General features: G+C 42.3%; 1 protein-coding gene across 1 annotated transcript in view; it reads left to right on the top strand.

Moving 5' to 3' along the window:
* Positions 1-12,190: 12,190 nt before the first annotated feature.
* Positions 12,191-25,473, top strand: part of LOC114247386 (aminopeptidase N-like) — a 36,737-nt gene continuing 23,454 nt past the window's right edge. The window contains exons 1-5 of the mRNA XM_089729632.1: positions 12,191-12,255; positions 16,947-17,418; positions 17,678-17,836; positions 18,738-19,052; positions 19,848-20,031. Of these exons, the coding sequence (XP_089585758.1) occupies positions 16,949-17,418; positions 17,678-17,836; positions 18,738-19,052; positions 19,848-20,031 (1,128 nt within the window). The 5' untranslated portion in view covers positions 12,191-12,255; positions 16,947-16,948. The remainder of the gene's footprint in view (positions 12,256-16,946; positions 17,419-17,677; positions 17,837-18,737; positions 19,053-19,847; positions 20,032-25,473) is intronic.

The raw sequence follows: 25,473 nt of genomic DNA, 5'->3' as shown, positions 1-25,473 counted from the left end.
GCAGGAGCCAGTCACCGTCGACGTCCTAGACACGTCCTTACGGATCCATCAGATCCAATAACCTTTGCATTAGATGCCTTCAGCTCTAATACTAGGGGCAGGCTTAGGGACCCCGGTAACCGTACTCGTCGAACTCGACAAAGAGGTCGACGTGCAACCTAACCCATGCATCAGCCCGCTGAGTTTCTCGCCGGATCTTCTCAGCGGGTCGCGATTCCGATCCGGTAGTAGATTCATTCGCGAAACAATTGCTCTTGAGTTGTTAGGTCTCCTTCGGAGGCGCTCGGGCAGTTGTTAGCAAATCCCACCCCTCTTGGCTGAGCCTTTGCTCGCCCACCTGTCCTGGTGAAACTGGAAAGGCCTTCAGGCCACCAGTAAAGTTTCAATCATAAAAAAAAAAAAAAAAAAAAAAAAAAACAAGCAAAAGCTGAAGATTAGAACAGATGGTCTAGGCAGTTAGACACGAACTTAAAAATATGGTGATGGTATAAAATAAAAAATAAAATGAAGTTTTTAGCACCATCACCACAACGTATTGGGATTAACGTAACTCTGCTTTTTTTTTCTTACCTTAGCTGATAGCCTTGAGAGGTTATTTCAGCGTAACCTTAACTAGTAGGTGAGCTCACGGGCCTCAAACCTAACGACGTTGCTAACACGAACCCTAGCAAGAGCCGTGCTTCGCAGAATCTACCACCGAATCGGAAACGCAACCCACAGAAAATATCCGCCGAGAAACTCAGTGGGCTGTGTCTGTGGGCTAATTTACCCGTCGAGTCCTTCGTCGCCAGCGACGGGTTCGACGACAACGATGACCGGTGCTTGAGACACCTAAAAGCACCGTTAGTGGATCGGGAGGATCCAAAATGATGTGCGTACCTCTGCGATATGTTACCATTCACCCTATAATTACAGTTCCACCATTCAATATGAGAAATCATGAACACAAAAATCATTAAGATCACGATACACGCTCTTGGACACTCAGACTCCAGGAAATACGCAATACATCTAATATATAATAAAATAAATACAGAGTAGATAATCATTGGGTGGGTTCCGTTTCCGGTATTGAAAGTGTCAACACGTACGCTAAAGGCCTCCGCGTGAAATAACTTATAAACAGTGCAAAAATAGTGAATACAACACTATTCCAGTGACAATCTAATAAAACGAAGACTATTAAGTTACTTAGAAATAAAAATCAGTGCGGGCGATTACTTACTACGAAAATAAATAAATTCATTCGCTGTCATTATAACCTAAAAAGTGATAATAAATAGAATAGACTCGTCACTTACATAGTGCCAACCTTATAACATTTCATACAGTGTCAGTCATAGATTATACACTTAATATATTCGAGTGTCAGTGACGTTAGTCGATATCAACATCGGGGCTGCCAGTAAAATAATTAAAAATCTCTACAAAAAACAGTGAAAACACCACAAAACTAGAAAGTTACCAGAGTAGTAAACCAATATGAATAAAAATATGGAATTACTTCTACGTAAACTCGAAGAGAAATTAGATAAACAAGCCGACCAGATAACAAAGGCGGTAACTAAGAAGGTCACAGAAGCTATAGACGAGAAAATAAATGCGATAATTGAAGAAAATAAACTCCTCACAAACAAAGTATCGGAACTAGAGTTGAAAATTAAATCCTTAGAAAGAGAGAAACGAAAAAACAACCTCGTCTTCTTCGGAGTAGAGGAAATAGGAAAATCCGAGCGAGAATTAGTAGATTATATAAAAGATACCATAGAAGATCTAGGAGTGCAAATGAACAGCCAAGAGATTAGTAACATATATAGAATCGGAAGAAAGACGGAAAACAAAAACCGACCAGTCGTAATTTCTTTTACAACCCTGTGGAAGAAGCATCTTGTACTCAAGAACAAGTCTAATCTCCCGTCAAATATATATGTTAAAGAGGATTACTCCAAGGAAACTCTGGAAAGGGGCAAAAAACTACAATCCCAAGTGGAAGAAGAAAAAAAGAAAGGTAACATTGCATATCTAAAACATGACAAGCTCATAGTAATAAAACCGGACGACAATAGCAGAGAAAAAAGAAGGCGAGAACGCTAAGATTCTCCCAATCAAGCAACACAGAAAAAAATCAGTACAAGTAATTTAGCCAGAAATACAACCAAACCAAGTACTAAAATACAGAAAAATGAAATTATGAGACCAAACATACTGAGTTATATAGAGAAAACAAGATCCGATACCTGCCCCAATACCCCAAAAAATTAATTAAGGCCCTAGAAAACCGGAAACAAATAGAAACGGCTAAAACAATTAGACGTAAGCAAAAACAACGAACAAATTGTCTCCCACAACGGCTGGTCTCCGCGGGAGCACTAGACCAAAACCCTCCAGCAAAAAGAAACGAAACATTCCACATTGCAACACTCAACACAAGAACTCTGCGAACACAGGAAAGCCTACTTGAACTGGACAAGGCGTTACAAAATATAAAACTGGATATCCTGGGAATATGTGAAATGAGAAGGCTTAATGAAAAAATAACTGAACGAAACAACTACATATTATATCAGAAAGGTGAAACAGCAGGCCAAAGAGGTGTGGGCTTCTTAATTAAAAAATCATTGAAGAACTTTATACAAGAACTGATAGGCATTTCAGACAGAATAGCAATACTCAACATTAACTTACCAAGATACAAAAAACCCTGGACAATTATACAAGCATACGCACCTACAGAATTAGCATTGGAAAGTGAAAGAGAGGGATTTTACTGCACACTATCTGATATTATAAAAAAATATTATAAGAACTTTCTCATAGTCATGGGTGACTTTAATGCACAAATTGGCTGTAGAGAACCCGGAGAAGAACTGATAATGGGCAAACATGGATTTGGAAAGAGGAGTGCAAACGGACATCGACTAATTGAATTTTTACTACAAAATAACTTAACAATACTAAATTCGCTCTACAAAAAAAACCCAAAACCAAGTGGACTTGGATATCACCTGATGGCAAATATAAGAATGAAATCGATTTCATAATAACTAACAAACCAAAGTTTTTTCAAGATACACACATTATTCAAAACTTAAATTTTAATACGAACCACCGTATGGTACGTTGCCGTTTAGAAAAGCATCAACCAAAAAGAAGTAGAAATAACTAAAATAAATTGACATTAGAACAACACAAAGAAAAAATAGATTCATCGTCCATCAACACACTGAAAGAAATAGTAAACTCGAACAGAAGTGTCACAGAAAAATATGATCACATGGTCACACAACTGTCAAAATTGAGGAAAGTAAATGCAACAAAAGATGTGAAGTTTGGTGCGAAGACAATGGAGCTCCTAGAAGAACGAAAAGTACTTATAACAGACAAATCAAAAACTGAAGAAAACCGTAAGTTAATATCTAAACTGAGCAAAGAGATTCGGGAAAGCATAAGAAAGGATAGGAAATTAAGAAGAACGAAAAAATTAGAAGATGAAATTCTAAGAACAGGGGGAACAAGCTTTTAAGGAATTAAGAGAACATGGAGTGGAATGGATACCAAAACTAAAAAGCAACAGCTCCAAACAAGCAACAAATCGCAGAAAAATTCAGAGTCTTGCTACAGATTACTATCGAACTCTTTACTCGGACAATGACACCGACCGAGAAAAGACCGCCGATAACGATCCTAGTACGAATAATAAAAAAGTACCACCAGTACTCTTGCAAGAAGTACAGAAAGCCATCATGTCTCAGAAGCCAGAAAAATCTCCAGGACCCGACAATATATCAAATGAGCTCATTAGAGGTAACGAAGAAGAAATAAGCCCAATCCTAACCAAGCTATTCAATGATATTGTAACAACAGGCGTCATCCCAAAACAATGGAATGAGTCACATATCATCCTCCTCCATGAGAAAGGAGATAAAGATGATATTGGCAACTACAGACCAATCAGTCTATTATCAAATGTGTACAAAGTCTTCGCAAAAGTAATTCTAGAAAGAATAACAAGGGCTTTAGACGAAAACCAACCGATCGAGCAGGCAGGATTTAGAAAGAACTACAGCACTATAGACCACATCCACACAATCAAACAAGTTTTGGAAAAATACAATGAATACCAGAAGACTTTGTATATCTGCTTTATAGACTACTCCAAAGCATTTGACAGTATAAAACACAAATTTATTTGGCTGAGTCTAAAACAACAAGGAGTGGACGATATATATATAGAACTAATCAAATCCATCTACAAAAAAAGTAAAAGCAGTATTAAATTAGAGTCAAAAGGAGACCCCTTTCCAATAAACAGAGGCGTAAGACAAGGTGACCCATTATCTCCCAAGCTGTTTAATGCAGTACTGGAATGCACATTTAGAAGATTAAACTGGGATAACTATGGTATTATAATCAATGGAAGTCGCCTCAATCATTTGAGATTTGCAGATGATATTATCTTGCTAGAAGAAGATCCTAAGAAACTTGAACACATGATTAAAGAAATAGTAGAAAAAAGCAGAGAAGTAGGGCTAGAAATTAATGCAGATAAAACGAAACTAATGACGAACTCAACAGAAAGGAACATAGAGGTAAACGGAACCAAGTTCGAATAAGTGAAGGAATTCGTTTACCTAGGACAAATTATATCTTCTGAAGACTCCATGTCCAAGGAAATAAACAAAAGAATAGCATGCGGTTGGAAAAAATACTGGTCCTTGAAAGAGATAATGAAGAATAAAGATCTAGGTATACATATCAAGAGAAAGACTTTCAACACTTGTATTCTCCCTTGCATGACTTACGGATGTGAGACATGGACACTAACTGACAAACATAGAGAAAAACTTGCTAAAACAGAGAGAGCAATGGAAAGAAGCATGTTGAGTATCAGACTTAGTGACAGAATTCGAAATTGGGAAATAAGAAGGAAGACAAAAGTAACGGATATAATAACTCGTATAGAAAAGCTTAAATGGAGTTGGACAGGACATATGCTACGTTGCAAAAAAAACAAGTGGAGTAAAACAAGTTACTTTATGGTATCCAAGAGGGGACACCAGAAGACAGGGGCGACGACCAAAAACGAGATGGAGCGATGATATACGCCTAACCCTAGGACCATACTGGACCAGAGTTGCAGAGGACCGAGCCCAATGGAGAGAGCTGGAGGAGGCCTATGCCACGAGGCACGCCGAACTCCGAGATATACTATAAGAAATAAAATGTAAAAAAAAAAAAAAAACCCAAAAATGTTAAATTTCATGGTTGTAGTTCGGAAATAAAGGGCTTTATTATTATTATTATTTAGATAATAATTACATTGACGACCCTTTGACCTCGTAAGATATCGTAATTTCTTTACGGTTAATATTTTAATCACCTGAACTGTTTACGTGCATTATTAATCACTTTTATATTAACACTTAATCCTCGAATTTGATTGGGATTACTGGAAAACGATTTGCTTATCTCCTTAATACGGTATATGCAGACTTAAGTGCTTCTTGTAATGCGACGGAAGCGAGCCGTAAATTCGCTTCGCATGATGCAATTAAGCCAATATTTGACAGAAAACAGTTTCATTTTCAATACGCTTCAATTTTTAATACGCTTTTATTAGCTTCAAACGTATGTATGTTAGTATGTAACGAAATCTTTGAATATGATTTTGATCCCCTTCAAAAAACGTCGGATTAACTCGAAATTTAGTATGCTTATTAAGGACCGATGACAATTCAATATTAAAAAAAATAGAAAAATATTAATTAAAAAACTTGAAATTCGACTAAAAAATGAAAAAAACTGAAAGTTAAAAAAAACTAACAAAATACGCTTTTATAATATGAATTAAAAATAGTGTAAGAAAAAATGATTTTATTGTAAAAAAAGCGTGGAGTGCATAGTATCAGTAGTTATAAATATTTTATGAACAGATATAAGTAGAAGGGCTATTTTGATAATATCTTAAAAAGCACCCCTCGCTTTTTTTACAATAAAATATTTTTTTCTTGCACTATTTTTAATTCAAATTTATTAATATTTATTTTCTACATTTCAGTTGGATTTTCTACTAAAGCGTATTTTGTTAGTTTTTTTAAACTATTATTTATTTAAGTAGGATTTTATCAAGTAATAGATATAACGAAAATCTTGTTTTAATTAATTTCATGAGGAAAAATATATATCAAATAATTTCGATCAAAACTAGGTGCCAGTTAACACAGTTTTCGGGTGTCATTGACCTAGACACGTCCTTACGTATCGATTAGATCCAATAATTCTTGCATTCTTGCATTTACTGGTAGTGGGACCTCTTGTGAGTCCGCACGGGTAAGTACCACCACCCTGCCTATTTCTGCCGTGAAACAGTAATGCGTTTCAGTTTTGAAGGGTGGGGCAGCCGTTGTAACTATACTGAGACCTTGGAACTCTTATCTCAAGGTGGGTGGCGCATTTACGTTGTAGATGTCTATGGGTTCCAGTAACCATTTAACACCAGGTGGGCTGTGAGCTCGTCCACCCACCTAAACAATAAATAAATAAAAAACTCATGTAAATAACCTTCAACTGCCGACTTGACTTGGTCGGTTTATCGCACGGGCAACCTCCAGCGTGGTCTGGTGCCTTCTACTTTGCCCTGAACGATAAGGCACTCTATGGAGTCGTTTTGTGGCGACTCACTCATCCGCCACTACTTGGGCAACCGCCTTACAATGTCGATAAAATCGCTGTCGCTTGTGATTTTAGGCCATCGTACATTATTTGTTGTTTAAAACACGTTCGGATATACTTCGGCAATCTTGGAAACTGTGGGCAGTACATATTAATTCTCAATGTATTACGTATCCTTCGTGTCAGTGTCTAGATAATCGAGTTAGTGAAGCAACTTGACAAATATATACGAGTAACAACAGCGAGTTACCTGCAGTCAAGCGTAGCAGTTTTGCGGGGCATGGTTTAAATGAAAGTGTAACTTTTTATGAATAAATATATTACATACATACATACATAAATACATAAACGACTGCTCCTACAGTTGCATTTAAAATATATTATCCAACTAACGAAATCAATTATAAAGTCAGTTTATTTGTCAAAACTGGAAACTACTTTAGCGACTTTTCCTCCGAAAAAAATTACTCTCATAGCGCAGCTATATAAGTTTACTGGAATACAAATCTATCAACAAACACAAACAAAATTGGCAAAACTTTTTATTTTATTTTTTTTATTTTTAATTTTATTTGATCTTTGGACAAGCTCACAGCCCACCTGGTCTTAATTGGTTACCGGAACCCATAGACATCCACAACGTAAATGCGCCACCCACCTTGAGATATAAGTTCTGAGGTCTCAGTATAGTTACAACGGTTGCTCCACCCTTCAAACCGAAATGCATTATGCTTCAGGGCAGAAATAGACAGGGTGGTGGTACCTACCCGTGCGAACTCACGCGAGGTCCTACCACCATTAAAAACTTAAAAGTGGTAATAATCTTAATCTTGCATATACACTACTTTAAAAACCTGCACAATTATGGGTGGGACCGTACGAAGCTGACGTTGAAAGACTTCCCTTCGCTGTAGTAAATCAAAGCAACCACATGTCGCATACCACATGACTGACTTGGTGGTTCAGTAATTTGCGCCCCGGACTGTTGCGTCGAAGGTCGTGGATTCGATTTGATTCGTTTAATTTACTATTTAATGCTTAAATAAAAATAGGACAACAACTTAGTATTTAGTCATTAGAGAAAATCGAATAATCTCTATAGATAGAGGTTAAATTTTGTTCCAAAACCAACGTAATAAGTTTGAAAACAGTACACATACAAATAGGTAATCAAAATATTCGACAATCTCATTACAGATAACGGATATCAGATTTAAAACTATTATTTCGTGTTATTCCGGTCAGAATTAATGTGATCAATCAACGATTTTGGTGTTTTGTTGATCCGACCTTGAATGGTAGACAAAGACATTCAATGTCTCGTGATTAAAGTGTTGAAAGTTATAAAACATATTATAATATGGATTAACACAAGGTTGTATGATAAGTACAACACTTTACTGGTAGTAGGATATAGGTCCGCCAGCAAGGTACTACCACCCTGCCTATTTCTGCCATGAAGCAGTAATGTGTTTCATTTTAAACAGCCGTTGGATTATAAAAACGAATGTTTGATGTCCATGGGCTCCGGTAACCAGTTAACACCGGGTGGGCCGTTCCAACTGTGTAAGAATAAAAAAAAAGATGTGTGGTGTCGTGGGACACCGAGTAGGAACGAAGCTCCTTATTATAAATAGTTAATTTTAAGTTCTATTCGAAGTATAAATAAGCTAGAAGCATAGCTAGCTAAGCATAAGCTAGAGATATAACCACGCGAGAGAGAGATGGGGAGACTTTTCATAACGCGCATGCAATGCGACGTCACGACGCGCTTTTATACACAACCATTACACAAGCGCAACGTGTGAATGAGTTGAACGAGAGCTACATGGTAGGCGGAGTGGGGGTATTAGGTTTTATTTTCGTTACGGAATTTCTGGATTCGGTCGCCGCGCTCAAAGCCCGCGATAAAAGCTATGCAATAGCTTAAAATATTAGACGAATAGAAGTCGTCCTCGTAAAATTAAATTAAATGTAACCTCTTCAAACAAGTCCAGCGTTGTACAAATTTTGGACATTTTACCGATTTTGTAAAGTTTTGTTCTGACGAAAAAATCCTCTCGAATCCAAGCATTTTTAGCATAATAATATATTTTTCAGTCGAAGACAGATGCCACGCGTCCCAATTAAATTTTCTTGCATCTGTCGTAAAGAGGTTGTCATGTTTACGAGTTCCTGCACTACATTAAACCATTTATCCAGGATTGGCTGTGAGTTTGTTCAGCCATGCGGAACAATAATAAAACAGGACGTTTTAAATTTTCGCGGCTATGTATGTATAATTAATATTATATTTCTATATCTATTTATATATATGTTTGACGGATTCTTACCTTTCAATGAGTTCTTGATATTTGTGGCTTGTGGAGACTACTTAACGGTAGGCAGCGGCTTGGCTCTGCCCCTGGCATTGCTGAAGTCCATGGGCGACGGTAACCACTCACCATCAGGTGGGTTGCGATCGCCATAATCACATGTTCTCAAAGTGTTCGGAAAAAACAGCCGGTAAAACGAGTGTGTAATGTCGGATCGAGTTATTGTGTTAGCAAGGTTAGCCTGATTGGTATGCTACTAAAATTATACCAGAAAACCCCATAGACCCAATCCACTGAGTTTCTCGCTGGATCTTCTCAGTGGGTCGCGATTCCGATCCGATGGTAGATTTTCATTATTTTTTATTTATTGCTTAGATGGGTGGACGAGCTCACAGCCCACCTGGTGTAAATGCGCCACCCATCTTGAGATGTAAGTTCTAAGGTCTCAAGTATAGTTATTCTCAAGGTCTCAAGTAGATTCTGCGAAGCACTGCTCTTGCTGGGGCTAGTGTAGTAAATTCTTTCAAGTTGAGCCCGTGTGCTCACCCACCCGTCCGGGCGTAGCTGGAATAGCTTTTTAGGCTCATAGCCTTCGCTCATGCGAATAGGTAGAGGAAAAAAAAACAAATTCTACTGTTTATACAAAACGAAATACCATCATCGCCAACGATGAAGCGATTAAGCGTCGAATGAGTGATGAAGTCGTCGTGGCCTAACGGATAAGACGTCCGGTGCATTCGTGTTGAGCGATGCACCGGTGTTCGAATCCCGCAGGCGGGTACCAATTTTTCTAATGAAATACGTACTCAAAAATGTTCACGATTGATTTCCATGGTGAAGGAATAACATCGTGTAATAAAAATCAAACCCGCAAAATTATAATTTACGTAATTACTGGTGGTAGGACCTCTTGTGAGTCCGCACGGGTAGGTACCACCACCCTGCCTATTTCTGCCGTGAAGCAGTAATGCGTTTCGGTTTGAAGGGTAGGGCAGCCGTTGTAACTATAATTGAGACCTTAGAACTTATATCTCAAGGTGGGTGGCGCATTTACGTTGTAGATGTCTATGGGCTCCAGTAACCACTTAACATCAGGTGGGCTGTGAGCTCGTCCATCCATCTAAGCAATAAAAAAAAATAGCGCCTGGATTGCCGGATGTGTTGTGAGCTGGTAAGTACCATATGGTAAGTAAGGTAAGGTAAGGTACCATTCCATCTTTTTCGACCGCAAATTAGTCACGTATTTGAGGAGTGAGAGCGCCGTTACATTAAAACCAGTTGAGAGTTCGGTCTTATGTGTCGAAGTGAGTTATTATAGGCTCATAGACACAGCCCACTGAGTTTCTCGCCGGATCTTCTCAGTGGGTCACGATTCCGATTCGGTGGTAGGTACTGCGAAACAATTAATTGTTATTGTATTATCTTCAATGAATTTGTTATTATTAAGTTTAAACTTTTTTATTATTATTTTATATGAAATTGAAGGGATCGCAGCAGATGGAGAACAATCATACAAGAGAGATTGATACAGCGGGGTAGTCACGACCCTCAGTAATGAGGAGAACGACGCAAGGAGGAGGATATGAAATTGTGCCTCTAAAAATAAATTACCATACAAAAACAAAAAAAATATTGATTAAAAACGTCAAGTCGTTTTGGTAATAATAATACATAACATATGGAGTGATGGATTAGAGAAATGGAAATGTTTGGTATTAAAGCTGATAAATGAACGAGCTGATAAACTCATAATATACCGAGAACAATGCGAGCAATTCAAAAGTGCTTTAAATCTAAAATATATTTTTTATATTATCACACAGTATTGAGAGTCTCGCACTAATAGGCTCTACCATTCTACCCACCGGACTTGTCACTGCCTGGCGTCGTGGCGTCGAGGCTTGGCGTCGACGAGTCCTGGAAGGCTATGCCCGATTTCTGAGAGTGCACCATCTCGCGGAAGAAGGCGATGGGGAGAGTGAGGCAAAGCTCTTCTCACTACTGAGAAATCAGCGGCCACCGGTTCGGCGTCTGGGGAACGGCGGGTTGGATATAATATGCTCTGCGTCGACCCTGTCCCGTCGTCTCGTCGTCTCAATAGCCCCGGCTGGGTTCCGGCTCGGTCTAGGGTAGGGCGCCGGTGGCGAGCGCCGAGTGGCAGGAGTTTTAGTGAGGTTCAACTCCCACATACGATCCGGGGACTACTCCGATGAAATAAACATGTGTGTGTGTGTGTGTGTGCAAGTCACACACGGTAGAAGTGAAACTTATAAATAAGATATAGATATACTGACTATCCCACTACACAAGAGCATACATATGAACAATGTTTAGTAGACGACAGTGGGGATGCTACGAAAAGTCGCACAAAGAGGAGAACGTCTAATGTGTTCTATCTCAGTCTCTCGCCGGCTGAATCCCATACATTTATGTGTTTGTGTCTCTATGGACTGTATGACTCTTGGACGGCTTTCCGGACGAACGCTTCCATCCTCAACGAGCTAAAAGTTGACCAGAGGCTATCCACCAAATGTCTATATAGAGTGCTCCAATACTTTGGTCATATAGCAAGAAAACCCTCTGACAACCTGGAGAGACTCATAGTGACGGGTAAAGTGGATGGAAGACGATCCAGAGGTCGTAGCCGAAAAAGATGGAGTGACCAGGTGTCTGAGTGTCTGGACATGAGACTGAGCCACGCACTTCACTGTGCCACAGACCGACATAAGTGGCTACAAATTACAAAAAAAGGTCACAGGCGGGCGCATCACGATGCTCAGCAATGAGCGATCGACTGAAGGAGGAGGAGGAGTCTCTATGGACTTATTTTTTCGTTTCATCGAGTTTGAAATCATAACGATCCTAAAGAAGTTTCACTTCAAAAACATTCTGCCCATGTTGCCGCGAAACACCCAAACATTTTGTTTTGAGGGCTTTTTCATGGTAATGTAACTAGGACTTCAACGTCACGAAAGTGGATGGGCTTTTAAGCAGCGCTCTAGCAAGAATTTGGCACCAAAAAATATGATACACTAAGTATACTCGTACTTGTTTAGGCTTATCGTATTATTATTTTGTCGTTACTGGTACATTTTAAGTATTTTTAATGAAAATATTCAGTCGATATTTGCTTTATCACGGAAAGATATTTTTAATAGCTTTATAACGTCTAATGATAAAAGATAGATTATACTAATCAGGTTTTTTTATGTATTAATTTAATAACCCAGTTTTCGTTTGAAGGTGACAGTGTAAATACATACATTGGGTAAGTTATCGGGTTTTGATGTTTAGGAAATGAAGTTTACTTTCATTCACTCTTAGTGAAGCTTCCAAAAATCCTTTGAAAAAAGGGATGAATTGTTTGGAATTACCTCATTCTTAAGGGTAAATTTAGGAAAGTGAAGATTCTGCATATACTACCTTCCGATTAAGAATAAATATGCATATTTTATGACTGGTGGTAGGATATCTTGTGAGTCCGCGCGTGTAAGTACCACCACCCTGCTTATTTTCGCCGTTAGCAGTAATGAGTTGCGGCTTAAAGGGTGGGGCAGCCATTGTTAAAACTGTTACCTTAGAACTCATATCTCAAGGAAGGTGGCGGCCCTTACATTCAAGATGTCTATGGGCTCCGGTTACCACTTTACACGAGGTGGGCCGTGAGCTCGTCCACCCACTTAAGCAAAAAAAAACAATTTGTTGGATTTTTTTTTTCTTACCACATAGGGTTGTATTACGATTTGTGAGCTCACCTACACGTCAAGGAGAAGCTGAAATAGCCTCTCAAGTTTTTACAAGAATTAATTTTTTTGGATGTTTCTTACGTTGTTTGCCGATTGCGATGAAACGTAGTACAGTTATGGTTGGTACATTCTTATCCGACCCAGGCGACGTGGCAACGCAAAGCCACCAGTCGCTCAAATATGTCGGATTCTTTGGACTCACTGTCGGTGCTTTTAAGCCCCTCAAGCACCGGTCACCGTCCTCGTCGAATTCGAACGACAAGCGAACTTACTCATAGATACAGCTTCTCACTGGATCTTGTCATTGGGTCGCATTTCCGATCCGGTGGTAGATTCTGCGAAGCACTGCTCTTGCTAGGACTAGTGTTAGCAAATTCTCTCAGGTTGAGCCCGTGAGCTCACCTACCCGTCCGGGCGTAGTTGGAATAGCCTCTTATACTACTAGCAAAACGACAGGGAAAAAAGTTAGTATAGTAAAGGTTTCTGCCAAAGTACCGTCAACGTAGAGTAGCTTGCGTGCGAGTATTTCCCAAAAAAAAATCTATATCCTCCTTATGATAGGGAGAACAAAGCGTGGCCGGATTCCACTGTCGAGCAATAAATATTAACTAGTTTATCAAAAGTGTGGATCAAGCAAACGTAAGCATGCGCGGTTATATGCTGCCATCCTGTCTATTTCTGCTGAGAAACAGCAATGGATTCTATACAATACAATTGAGATTTTGACCTCGTACCTCAATACGCTGTGAGCCACTTAAGTAACTAAACCACCAACTTTTGCGGAGAGATTTCTGGGAGGTAAATATCCCATCCTGAGACGTCGATTGATCCCTATTTCATTCTATTGGTCTTTTATTGGGCCATAGAAGCGATAAGCTAATTCGCATTTTTTAAGACTAATACTATATATCTCGTCGGCTTATCATTAAAGGTCTTATCTTATCGTCGATACATATTAATTTATGGACTCTAATATGAATGTTTAATAAATTTTATTACTTGACTTGGATAAATTTAAAGAAAATCCCCAATAACTAACTTAATTTAAAGATGCCAGAGGTTTTGTTTTCTTTTACATTGGACTTAAGCAGTCTAAACAAACATGTAAGTCGTTTTAAATGGTAGGGTAGTGGTTATTTCAAGACTTTTAACTTTCTTTTGTTTGAAAGTGGATAGTGTTGTATGATGGGACAGGTGTGTAGGGTTATTCGTTACACTTGAGATTTCAGCTTCATGTCACAACGCGAAGGCTCATTAGTTTAAGTAATGAATAATCTCTATATATAAAAATGAATTGCTGTTCGTTAGTCTCGCTAAAACCCGAGAACGGCTGAACCGATTTGGCTAATTTTGGTCTTGAATTATTTGTGGAAGTCCAGAGATAGTTTAAAAGGTAGATAAATATGAAAATGCTCGGAATTAAATAAAAATAACAATTTTGTTTTTCCTTTGATGTGTCCCCCGTTGGTATTTTATTTATCGATTGAGGCACTACGAAGTCTGCCGGGTCAGCTAGTGTCGAATAAAATCGAAACAAATAATAAACGAAAAAATATATGTATTACCTAATAAATTGGGAATATGTATTTAAAACAACAAAGTAGTATACCAGGTATAAGGTAACAAATAATGAGTACCACATGCCGTTGAAATAACAGATAAGCATCTTCTAAAGCACACACATGCTGACATCTCATCAATGAGAAATTTTGAGTAAAAAAATCTAAACAGCTCTTTGAAGTGATTTCACTTATTTCTTTTGTTTTTACGCATTTGCAGCATGGCTTAAATTAATAATATAGTTATAGGAATGTTCAAAATATAATATGTCAAATATGTTCGATTTCGTCTGTATTAATCACAAAATAATAATGTTAATGAAAGAATGTTTTTTTTTTTACTTGCAACCGAGTTCTATTTTTTTTAAATTAACTAATATTTTGAGACCAGTTTTGGTTTTGGTAGAATCACCAAAACTAATAATAGAAAATTAACAAAAGAAATATGGACTAATTGACCTTAAAATCAAACCTAGAAAGTTAAGAGAGTTAGGCAATTCCTTAACAAAATGTTGCAGAGAGTCTCATCCGAAGTGATTCTGTCGATTGAGTAATATCTCAGGTATGTCAAGTACCACAATAATCTTATCCGCTATAAATCGATAGCGCAAAATCAGCAAGAGCCGCAACCCCAACCAAAAATCCCAACAGTTGAGTTCTCGCAAATATGGTCAAGACGCTTGCAGATAAGCGAACATACAATTGTTATCAATCGCTATCTTCGTTGAATAGGAAATATTGGTTATATGGCACGTTAATAAAATTTTGGGAGTTTATAACAATTAAACTATTATCTAATGTTTTATTGAATTAGATTAATCAGGTGCAGGTCACCTTGCATACATTAAGGGTTCCATGATGAAGCAATACTATTAATCAATCGAGCGATGCAACGGTGTTCGAATCCCGCAGATACCAATCCCGGTACTAATTTTTCTAATGAAGTACGTACTTATCAAATGTTCACGATTGACTTCCACGGTGAAGCATCGTGTAACAAAATTACAATTTGTGTAGTTACTGATGGTAGGACCCCTTGCGGGTCCGCAATAGTAAGTACCACCACCGTGTCTATATCAGCAGTGAAGCACTAATGCGTTTCGGGTTGAAGGGTGGGGCAGCCGTTGTACTGTAAAAACTGAGACTTTAGAACTTATATCTCATGGTGGATGGCGGCATTTACGTTTTAGATGTCTATACGCTCCGGTAACCACATAACACAAGGAAGATAAAAATTAACGACTTTTACGGTCTGGTTTTTAAGATATTTCAAAAGGCTGTATCTAATCTTGATAAAAACTACAACTTTCTATTGGAATGAAAAAAAAAGGCGTTCGGTTCGGCAAAGGATCACACGGCTCACTTTCATACGCGTTTTGTTTGATAACTGCAATCTGTGGCTTGTAGGAAGCGTTTACGTTGGAGCCCTCGTTGGAATACTCGATTTTTCATGTGGCGTTCAACGTGATATGAAACCTATATGTGAAGACGTGAAAAGTAGGGGACTAACTTCTTACAATTTTATAATTGTTACATTTTTTTTTTTTTTTTTTTTTTATTGCTTAGATGGGTGGACGAGCTCACAGCCCACCTGGTGTTAAGTGGTTACTAGAGCCCATAGACATCAACAACGTAGACGCGCCACCCACCTTGAGATACAAGTTCTAAAGTCTCAGTATAGTTACAACGGCTGCCCCACCCTTCCAACCGAAACGCATTACTGCTTCACGGCAGAAATAGGCAGGGTGGTGGTACCTACCCGTGCGGACTCACTTATTGAAATTAACAATGAATATAAAACTTCGAGAACTTTAGATATACTTTCAGTGTTCATGGAGACAGAATTTTTGTCTACCAGGTATACGAGTATGTGTGTAGTGAGCTCCTAATTATGATAATTTCAATCCGACTGCATTGGGCTTATCTAATTATCCAAATAACTTAAAAAGTAGTAGTAGCAGTTAGTAGATTTTAAATTCGTTAACTATAAATCTGTACTTCTAGGCCGTATATTTTTTATTTATTTTAGACCTTTCCTTTAGACCACTTAATTCTTAGCGTGAGTTAGTTTCGTGAAATTCTACCGGAAACAGGTTTTTAGTTTTATAAATAGCACGCGAACTCCAGAATTTGTTGTCGAATGTTAAAAACTTTCTTACCAGAGATAACTTGGTAACTTATAACGACGTATCTTTTGTAATATGTTATATTTAACCTTAGTTTTGGCCTTTTCCTAATTGGCTGCAATATAAAGTGTAGACTTGTTTATAATTACTAGATTTATTTATTTCAGTTAACTTTACATCATAGTCTGCTTGGGTTGGAAAAATAAATAATTTTTTTTTATCTGAATCACGTCATTATACAGCAACTTATATGTATACTTATATTAATAGTGGAAGGAAAGGTGCCTAGGGGGCGTAGCCCCATGCGCTGGTCCGATCAGATTAAGACGACTTTGGACTCCGGCATCAATGTCACTATCCACTTCCTGGTGGACAGGAAGGAATGAAGGAACATAGTCCTAATAAAAGTGCTCCGTAAAGGTCACAATCCTCAGCATTGAGGAGCACGATGCACGGAGGAGGACAACAACAAGAATAATCAAAAGGAATCTTTTTTTCGTCATATAAATAGCATTTTATTATTTCCAGATATGTATTTACTACTCATCACCGCCCTTTTGGGCTCAGCTTACTCGTTCCCAACGAGCACTTTGAACAACGTCACAAGGAATACGGATCTGGCCTCCCAGTATGTCCTACCCGGAGAATCATTCCCCACGTTCTACGATGTCAGTTTATTCATTGATCCTGCCAATACCGTCAGTTTCAACGGGAAGGTCAGCATCAGAATTATCCCCAGGATTGCAACAAATGTTATCGTTGTCCAAGCCATGGAGATGACCATTAGAAGCATTAGTGTTTTTACTGACAGGAACAGCAACGAAAACTTGTTTGCTAGTTTCACTCTAGCAACTGATGATACGCATTTTTTGAGAATCAGTACCAGAACACAGCTCCTTCCAGACCAGCCGTATATTGTAAACATTGATTATGAATCTAAATACGCGCCCAACATGTTCGGAGTATATGTATCTACATACCAACAAAATGGACGCACTGTGTAAGTATTTCAGTGATATTCGTAGATTTCATTGACTAATTCTCGGATTGTTTATCTCTATGAGCTCGCAACCATTTAAAATAAATGCTACTATATGTATGCGCATTCTTATCTGCATTTTTAAATAATATAAAATTCTTTTTTATTAATACTAAATTACAGTGAAGTATTTAAAGTTATACAATTGGCACAAGACTGTTTATCTGATTTAATTTGGCAAACTTTTAGTCTCCGATAAAAATTCAGAATAATGTTTCAGAAATCTGGTCACTTCTCAACTTCAACCAACGTTTGCCCGCCGTGCATTTCCTTGCTACGATGAGCCGGCTATCAAAGCTATTTTCAGAACTACCATATACGCACCAGCAGCCTACACGGTTGTTAGGCACAATACTCCGGAAAGAGCTGTCCCATTGAAGTGAGTTTTCTAACATCTAATTATCTTCTTTTTCTCCACCTTATCCCATTAGGTGGGGTCGGCACAGCGAATTTGTTTATTCCGTTCTTCTATCAGCCGTCATCTCAACACTCACTCCTCTGTCTCTCACATCGTCATTCACACAGTCCATCCAGTCTTCCTCGTCTAATTTGCGCTACCATTTCCGTACATCTCCTAGTCACACGCATCTAACATCTAATTCTATTTATAATAACCCTTATTGCGCTTCATAAAATAATATATTTGCTGAAGATATGAAAACAAATGTACATGAATAATATATAATTTCGACTTAATATAACGCGTAATATTGTCACTTTCACTTGCACACAAGGGAGACGTTTTGATCGATAATATAAGTGACAAGCGCCAACTGCAAGATTTTTGATAAATTCAATGCATTGGTTTTGTTGATCTCCTCCATATCTATTTGAATTCAATTACTACCTGTTCATAGATTTAAGAAAACTGTCAAGGTAGGCTTGTGCAACAAGGCATATTATAAAGTTAAGGATTATTTACTAGACGGCACTATGTAGGAGGAATGAGGCATTCGCTCCTGGCCTTTTAATTTTTCATTATTATAAATTTTTTAATTGTATTTTTTGACTTGTTTTTTCGTTAATTGCAAATATTTTAACTTATTTAAAAAAAAAGAAAATATTTGAGAAAAAACAAAAAAAAGCCCGCTGAGTTTGTTTCGCCAGTCCTTCTCAGGACTGTGGCTTTTGGAACCGATGGTAGAGTTAACATTGTTACTTATATTTTGACATTCAACAAGTGTGTTATACTGACATCTAAGTTGAAATAAATGAATTTGAATTTGAACAAACCACCAAAATTATAATGTATACTGAAAGTCATCAATATTTTTATTTAGGGAGGACGTGGCGGGTTACGTGAAGCACGAGTTTGAAGACACTCTCGTAATGTCGACGTACCTGCTCGCCTATCTCGTGTCGAACTTCGAGCACGTCAGCAACGAGCAAAACCCCATCTACAGAGTCCCCTTCAGAGTATATTCTAGGCCAGGAACCCAGACCAACGCAGCCTTCGCAATGGACTTCGGACAAAAGAACATGGTCGCTTTGGAAGCGTACAACGAATTCCCTTACGCTTTCCCTAAATTAGATAAAGCAGCCGTTCCCGATTTTGCTGCCGGTGCCATGGAGAACTGGGGTCTTGTCATTTACAGGTAAGTGTGTACACATTATGATTATTTAAGTGTTTCCCAGATTAGTTTCTGATGGTGAACCGTTGGTTTACTTGTACAGTTTCCAAATCACTGCTGAGCTACTAATGTCTAATCTTTATTGTTTAGAGAAATTGTTAAAACTCAACACAATTCTTGCTATTTTTAAATTTTTGCTTTTATTCGAATTTCAACGAGTCACTAAACACAAGGTGACTTAATGCTGACTCTTCAGAACAAGTATAGATAACCTGATTTTAAAGAGGCCAATTTACTTAATTTTTCAAATTCGTTAAGATATCCATCCCTAGTTATTCATAATTTGTAATTATTTGTAGAATACCACCACATGTCTGATACATTTGTTTTTGTTATATTTTATGAATAGAGAAGCTAACCCAAATACAGGGCAAGGCTACATTTAAATCTATAGTTTCGGAAGTATGTAAAATATAATTTAAAAAAAATCCTAAAAAAATATTGCTTCAGCTTCATTAGAAATTTAGATTTTTTTTTGTAACATTAATTTGTTTTACATAAGTCATATACAAGGTATAAATATAGAGTTATAGACATATTGGTAAATTGTATAATCCTGAATATATTCAATACCTACAATATTTATTACATTATATACGTATAATATTCTAATATTCATTCATTCATTATATGCGTATAATATTCTAAATCTACAGTTCGCCAGAAATGACTTTAGAATTTGACAAGGCCATAAGTTTTAATACCACTGAAATATGAGAATTCAATTTGGGTCACGATGTAATCGGGTGTTTCTTTCAGGGAAGTGGCATTGCTGGTGACGGAAGGTGTAACGACCACAGCGACCAGGCAGAACATTGCCAGGATTATCTGCCACGAGAATGTGCACATGTGGTACGGCAATGAAGTGGGTCCGCTGTCCTGGACTTACACTTGGCTCAACGAAGGCTTCGCAACGTTCTTCGAGAGTTTCGCCACTGATTTGGTAAGTTCGTGTCTCTGTCTGGGCTATGTATGGAGATAAATCACTACCTTACTATCGGTGTTTACCCACAGACACATCCCACTGAGTTTCTCGCCGGATCTTCTCAGTGGGTCGCGTTTCCGATCCGGTGGTAGATTCTACGAAGCACTGCTCTTGCTAGGGCCAGTGTTAGCAACACTCCGGTTAGAGCCCCGTGAGCTCACCTACGTGTTAGGGCGAAGCTGATATAGCCTCTCAAGGCTATCAGCATAGGTAGAAAAAAAATATTGGTGTTAATATCAATAGATGTCAGAATATTTATTGTAACGCGGGCAATTGCGGACTGCACATGGGTGGCTTAAATTTTTTTTTAGTTTTCTTACTTGAACTAATCTTAACCAGTGAGATCTACAGGAGAATCAAAGTCACCGAATCGAAAAGATAAAGAGCCAATGGGTAGGGCAAACAAGAAGGGTCGTCGTACCCCCTTTCGGGGGCACGGAACGGGCCTCGGGGCAAACCCCACTACCCGGGCTGAAACTCCCTACCATATAAGGCAGGGGTGAAGTAGATGCGGGGAGGACTTGGGGAAAAGGTACGCTGTTCGCAGCGTGCACGGCTGCACTACATCGACAAAACATATATACTTATACATAATACGATGGGCTTGAATGGCTCCAGGGATGACGCCCGGCAGCAGGATCCTCCGGCGTCGTGTTGTCCTCCATTTTTTTTTTTTTTTTTTTTTTTTTTTTTTCCCCTTACTAACTAACTACAAACTAACTACAAACTAAACTACACTACTATTTACACGGGGACAACAGTCAGCGGCTACGAGGGGCCCGCCACCGGCCCCATGCCGCGGCCCCGCCTCTACAAATCAGAGGGGGAGCCGCGGCACTAGTTTGGCGCTCACCCGCTCCGGGCTCCCCAGAAGGGGAAGTCCGTCACGGGGAGGGGCCGACTTAAAACACTCCCCAAACGGGGGAGTGGTCCACCCTCGGGGGTGGAAAATGGGTCCCCATAGGGGGGCACCCCAACAATGTGGGGGGAAGTGACGAGTGTGGACAGCTCAGTCCCATGGGGGCACTCATTATGAGCACTCCCATATCACTCCGATTAAGCCGACTATCTTACCATAGCCGGGGGTTCCAGTAGCTCCCTTGGTAGCGCCAGACCATCAGGTGGTCTAGCGTGCAAGGGAGCTAAATTGTGGAGATGCTCGTGGGGTCCACCGTCAGCCCGCTCGTAAAGATTACGAGCTAGCCTCCGGATGAACTCCTCGAGCGACTCCACATCCAGATCCCGGGCGATTACGGCATTACTGACGTAACGCCCTGCTCCGACTATCGTGCGAAGAGCCAGATTCTGCTGGGCCTGTAACTTCACCCGCGTGACTTGCGGGATGAGGTGATACCAGGCCGCAGCTGCGTACGTGATACGGGAACGGACATACGTCTTATAAATGCCGAGCTTAGTCCTGACCGGCAACCTGGAGGCCAACACCGGCCGGAGGAGGAATCTCGCGTAGCGAGCGGCCGCCAACGCCTTATTGGCGTGGGCGGTCATCCTCAAACTCCGGTCGATATCGACCCCCAAGTACCGGACGCTGGATCTAAACTCGACATTAGCGCCACGGAGACTGAGCTGTCCCGGGACGACTCTTGTGCGGACCGGACCGAAGAGAATAGCCGCGGTCTTCCCCACGTTGACCGCGACCCTCCATCGGTCCAGCCACTGGGGCAGTAAGTCCAATAACCTCTGCATCCTCGAAATGGCCGCAGAGGGGAAGTTGGATGACGCGAAGTAGGCGCTGTCGTCGGCAAACAGCGCCAACTTCACGTCGGCTTCCCACGCTTCGAGGTTGCCCTCGAGCGTGGGAATGTCGTTGGTGTAGAGAGCGTAGAGGAATGGTGCCAGGACGCTCCCCTGCGGAACTCCGGCCGTGACTGGGCGCACCGACGACTTGGCGCCCTCGACCGCGACAAGGAAGGATCTTCCCTCCAGGTACGACCCCAGCAGTCGCACGTAGGCGTGCTGGAGGTCCGTGTTCTGCAACAGCTTGTGGATCAGTCCCGCATGCCAGACACGGTCGAAGGCCTTCTCGATGTCGAGAAAGACTGCGGCCGTGTACTGGCGCGCGTTGGTCCGATCCGCCAAGTGATGCATGACGCGGACCAATTGCAGCGTTGTCGAGTGACCGCTACGAAACCCGAATTGCTCGGGTCTGAGAAGGATGTGCGGCGACATCCTTCTCAGCAGCAGCCGCTCGAACAACTTGCCCACGTGCGACAGCAGCGTGATCGGACGGTAACTGGAGGGATTTCTCCTGTCCTTGCCGGGTTTGGGCAAGGCGATAACCTTGCCCAATTTCCAAATTCCCGGGAAGTGTCCTGTGGACAGAATGGAGTTGAACAGCCGTGTCATATATGACACGACCGTCTCAGGGAAGTGGAAAAAAGCGAGGGAGGGAATACCGTCCTCGCCCGGCGCCTTGCGCCTCTTCATCCGCTTGATGATGAGGCGCAATTCGCTGGGAGTGATGAGATCACCATCTCCCAACGGTGGCACCGGGGAGGAGAGTAGGCTTGCTACGCTCTCTTCCACCGATTGGTGGAATGCGGCCTCTGAGGGTGCAGAGTCATTTGGAGCGAACTGCCGCTCCAGCATTTCGGCCAGGATATCGGCGCGGGCCTGAGCCGAGAAGCATCGGTTGCCCCTCTCGTCCACGAGTGGACAGGTCGGGGCAGGCCGATTTGAGAGCTGGCGACAAAGCCGGTGGAGGGATACTGAGGAGGGGTCCTCGCGGGCCTCCTCGATCCTCTCCTGCCAGGCATAGCCCCGGAAGGTGCTAATCTTTGTCGCCAGCTCCGCTTCCAGCTCATTAAGCTCGCGCTTTATCCTGGGACAACGAGTTGTCGCCCAGAGCCTCCTCAAGCCCCTCTTCCGGCGAATAATCGCCTTCAGATGGGCCGGGAGTATACCTCTGGGCCCGCCGCTGGGCACAAGAGTCGTCGCCTGGTCGATCGCTCCCCTGATGGAGTCAACAAGGCGGATTGCCGCATCGTCGACCCCATCAGGGGTGTTGGGGTCCTGAACCACGGGAAGGTCGACTAGTCGTCTCTTAAAGAGCTCCCAGTCGACCTTCGGTCGTAGGGGCGAGGTCGCAACCCGGGTGAGCCCCATTCCCAGTGTCACCAGGATAGGGAGATGTGGGGTACCCAGGTCGTACAGTGCCTCGATCGTTACGGGGCACCGTAGCCCCTTGTGCACACACACATCCAGCACATCGGGCTGATATCGCGCGGCGGTCGGGATGTGTATGGGTTCGTCGGGGCCGACCACAGAGTAGTCGCCCCTATCGGCATCTTCTAACAGCCGCCTGCCCACTGCTGAGTTAAGTCGGGAGCCCCACGCGACGTGCTTCGCGTTGAGGTCCCCGACCAGCAGAGCTGGGCGGCTGTCGTGATTCAGGGCCCGTCTTATGTCCTCAGAGTGAAATTCAGGCCCCGGGGGTCTATACGCGGCATAAATCCGCATATCTCCCCCCGAGGTGTGTACCCTCACACCGACAGACCTTGTCGATGTGAAGGACAGCAAATCCAACTGATCATGCACCACGTCCCGCCTGACGAGGGCCGCAGTGCCCCTGAACGGCCGCCCGGCAGGGGTAAGCTCGTCACGTCGGTACATGAAGTAGTTAGGAATCCTGAACGCATCCTGAGGACGAAGCTTGGTCTCGCCCAGGAGCACAACCTCTGGGTTGTACTCCCGGGCGAGAACAAGCAGGTCGTTCTTTCGGGACTTTATCCCGTCGGGGTTCCAATAAATGATGCGCAGCTCCTGGCTAGCCATTGAACTGCGCAATCATTCGGTAGAACCCCGACAGGAGCGCCCCGAAGGGACTGGCTCCCGAGGCGATCTCGCGGATTACTCCGGAGATCACCTCGGACAATTTCTCCCACAATGTGAGCAACCAGGCAGCAAAACCGACAGGCTGGGAGGCCTGCCGACCGCTGCGCCGCTCGCGCTGTGGGCGGGGGGGGAGGGGGGGCAAATTATTTATGTTGGCAGTAGTGGTTGCATCGGCCGAATGGGCCGAAGGCAATGGTTGGCTTGGTATCGTATGGGCCGGAGTGGAGTTTTCTGTGACCTCCATGTTCTCTGGGTCAGTTGGTTGTGGTGCAGAGCTCTGCACTGTAGGCACCGGAATGCCTCCGTTTGCATTCTCCCGTTCCTCTCTTTTCCTTAATTTCCGTTTCAGTTTTTTCCTCCTGTTTTTTTCCCTTTTTTTGTTTAGGGTCGTAATGCCGCTGGTCGGACGGGATATTGTGGGAGCACCAGCAGAAGTGCGACCACGGGGAGCAGGAGTAGGTTGGACTTTCTTTGACTGCCGTGGCGGGTTGGCCTGTGCCATCAGCGTAGACGCCGATGGCAATGCCTCCACCACCACCGCAGACGGAGCGGAGTGGGAAGGGGGAGGGGGCTGGGAAGTTTTCCCTTTCCCCTTCCCCTTCCCTTTTGCTACAGGTACTGAAGCCGGAAGAGCTGTACTCCCGGCTCGAGGCGCCTGTGGGGCAGGAGGAGGGACGGTTACTCCCATCATCCTGGCCCGCTTGCGGAAGACCGCACACCGTCTGTCGACGGCGGCGTGGTCCTTCCCGCAGTTGGCACAGGATAACGGGCCGTCCCTCGGCCTCGGGCAGTCCGATACGATGTGCTCCCCGGCACACCTTACGCAACGGACCGCACGATGACAGTTGTAGGAGGCGTGTCCGAAGGCCTGGCAGCGATGACACTGAGCAGGCCCTCGGATTGGGCGCCATCCCTCGACCGTCACCCCCGGCAGGTACAGCAGTTCGTTGACTGCGTACAAGCGGGCGAGGTCGTCCTTCGAGAGGTGGTCCAGGGCTACGTGAAACACGCAGCCCGGACGCCCTCTCTGGGACCTAATGCACCTGGCATATCGAGCCGGGAATCCCAGCTCCTTCAAGGCATTGATGACTTCTGCCTCGTCGGTGTCGGCAGGGAGGCCCCGGACTGCCACCTTCGAAGGTTTCTCCTCCGCCAGGGCGTAACAGTACCATTTAATGGTACCGTCCCTGGCAGAGGCCTCCGAAAGGTAGGCCTGGACCGCCCTATACTCCTCAACCGACGTCGGCAGAAATCTAAAACCGGTGCCGAAGGGTCGCGCCGAGGGGGCACGGCCTAGGCGCTCCCTAATGGCCGCCATGTGGCGGGACCAATTTGGAAGGGCCTCCACCATAATTGGCGGGTGTCGGCGCAGTTCCTCCTGGGCGCGACTCTTCGGCCTCGGGGGAGGGGCTCGTGAGGATTGGGAAGTCCTCTGGGCGGTAGGGATACCTGGCCTAGCTGCCATGGCAGCATAGGAGGTAGAGGGAGTGGGGTTGGGCTTAAGGACCTGTTGAGGTCTGGTAGACTCGAGGTCCATGTACCTGGTGG

Source organism: Bombyx mandarina, chromosome 09 (assembly GCF_030267445.1).
Source record: "Bombyx mandarina strain Sakado chromosome 09, ASM3026744v2".
In the NCBI taxonomy this organism is placed as follows: domain Eukaryota; kingdom Metazoa; phylum Arthropoda; class Insecta; order Lepidoptera; family Bombycidae; genus Bombyx; species Bombyx mandarina.
Note: the sequence above shows the minus strand (reverse complement) of the source record. Positions and strands in the feature narration are given on the sequence as shown.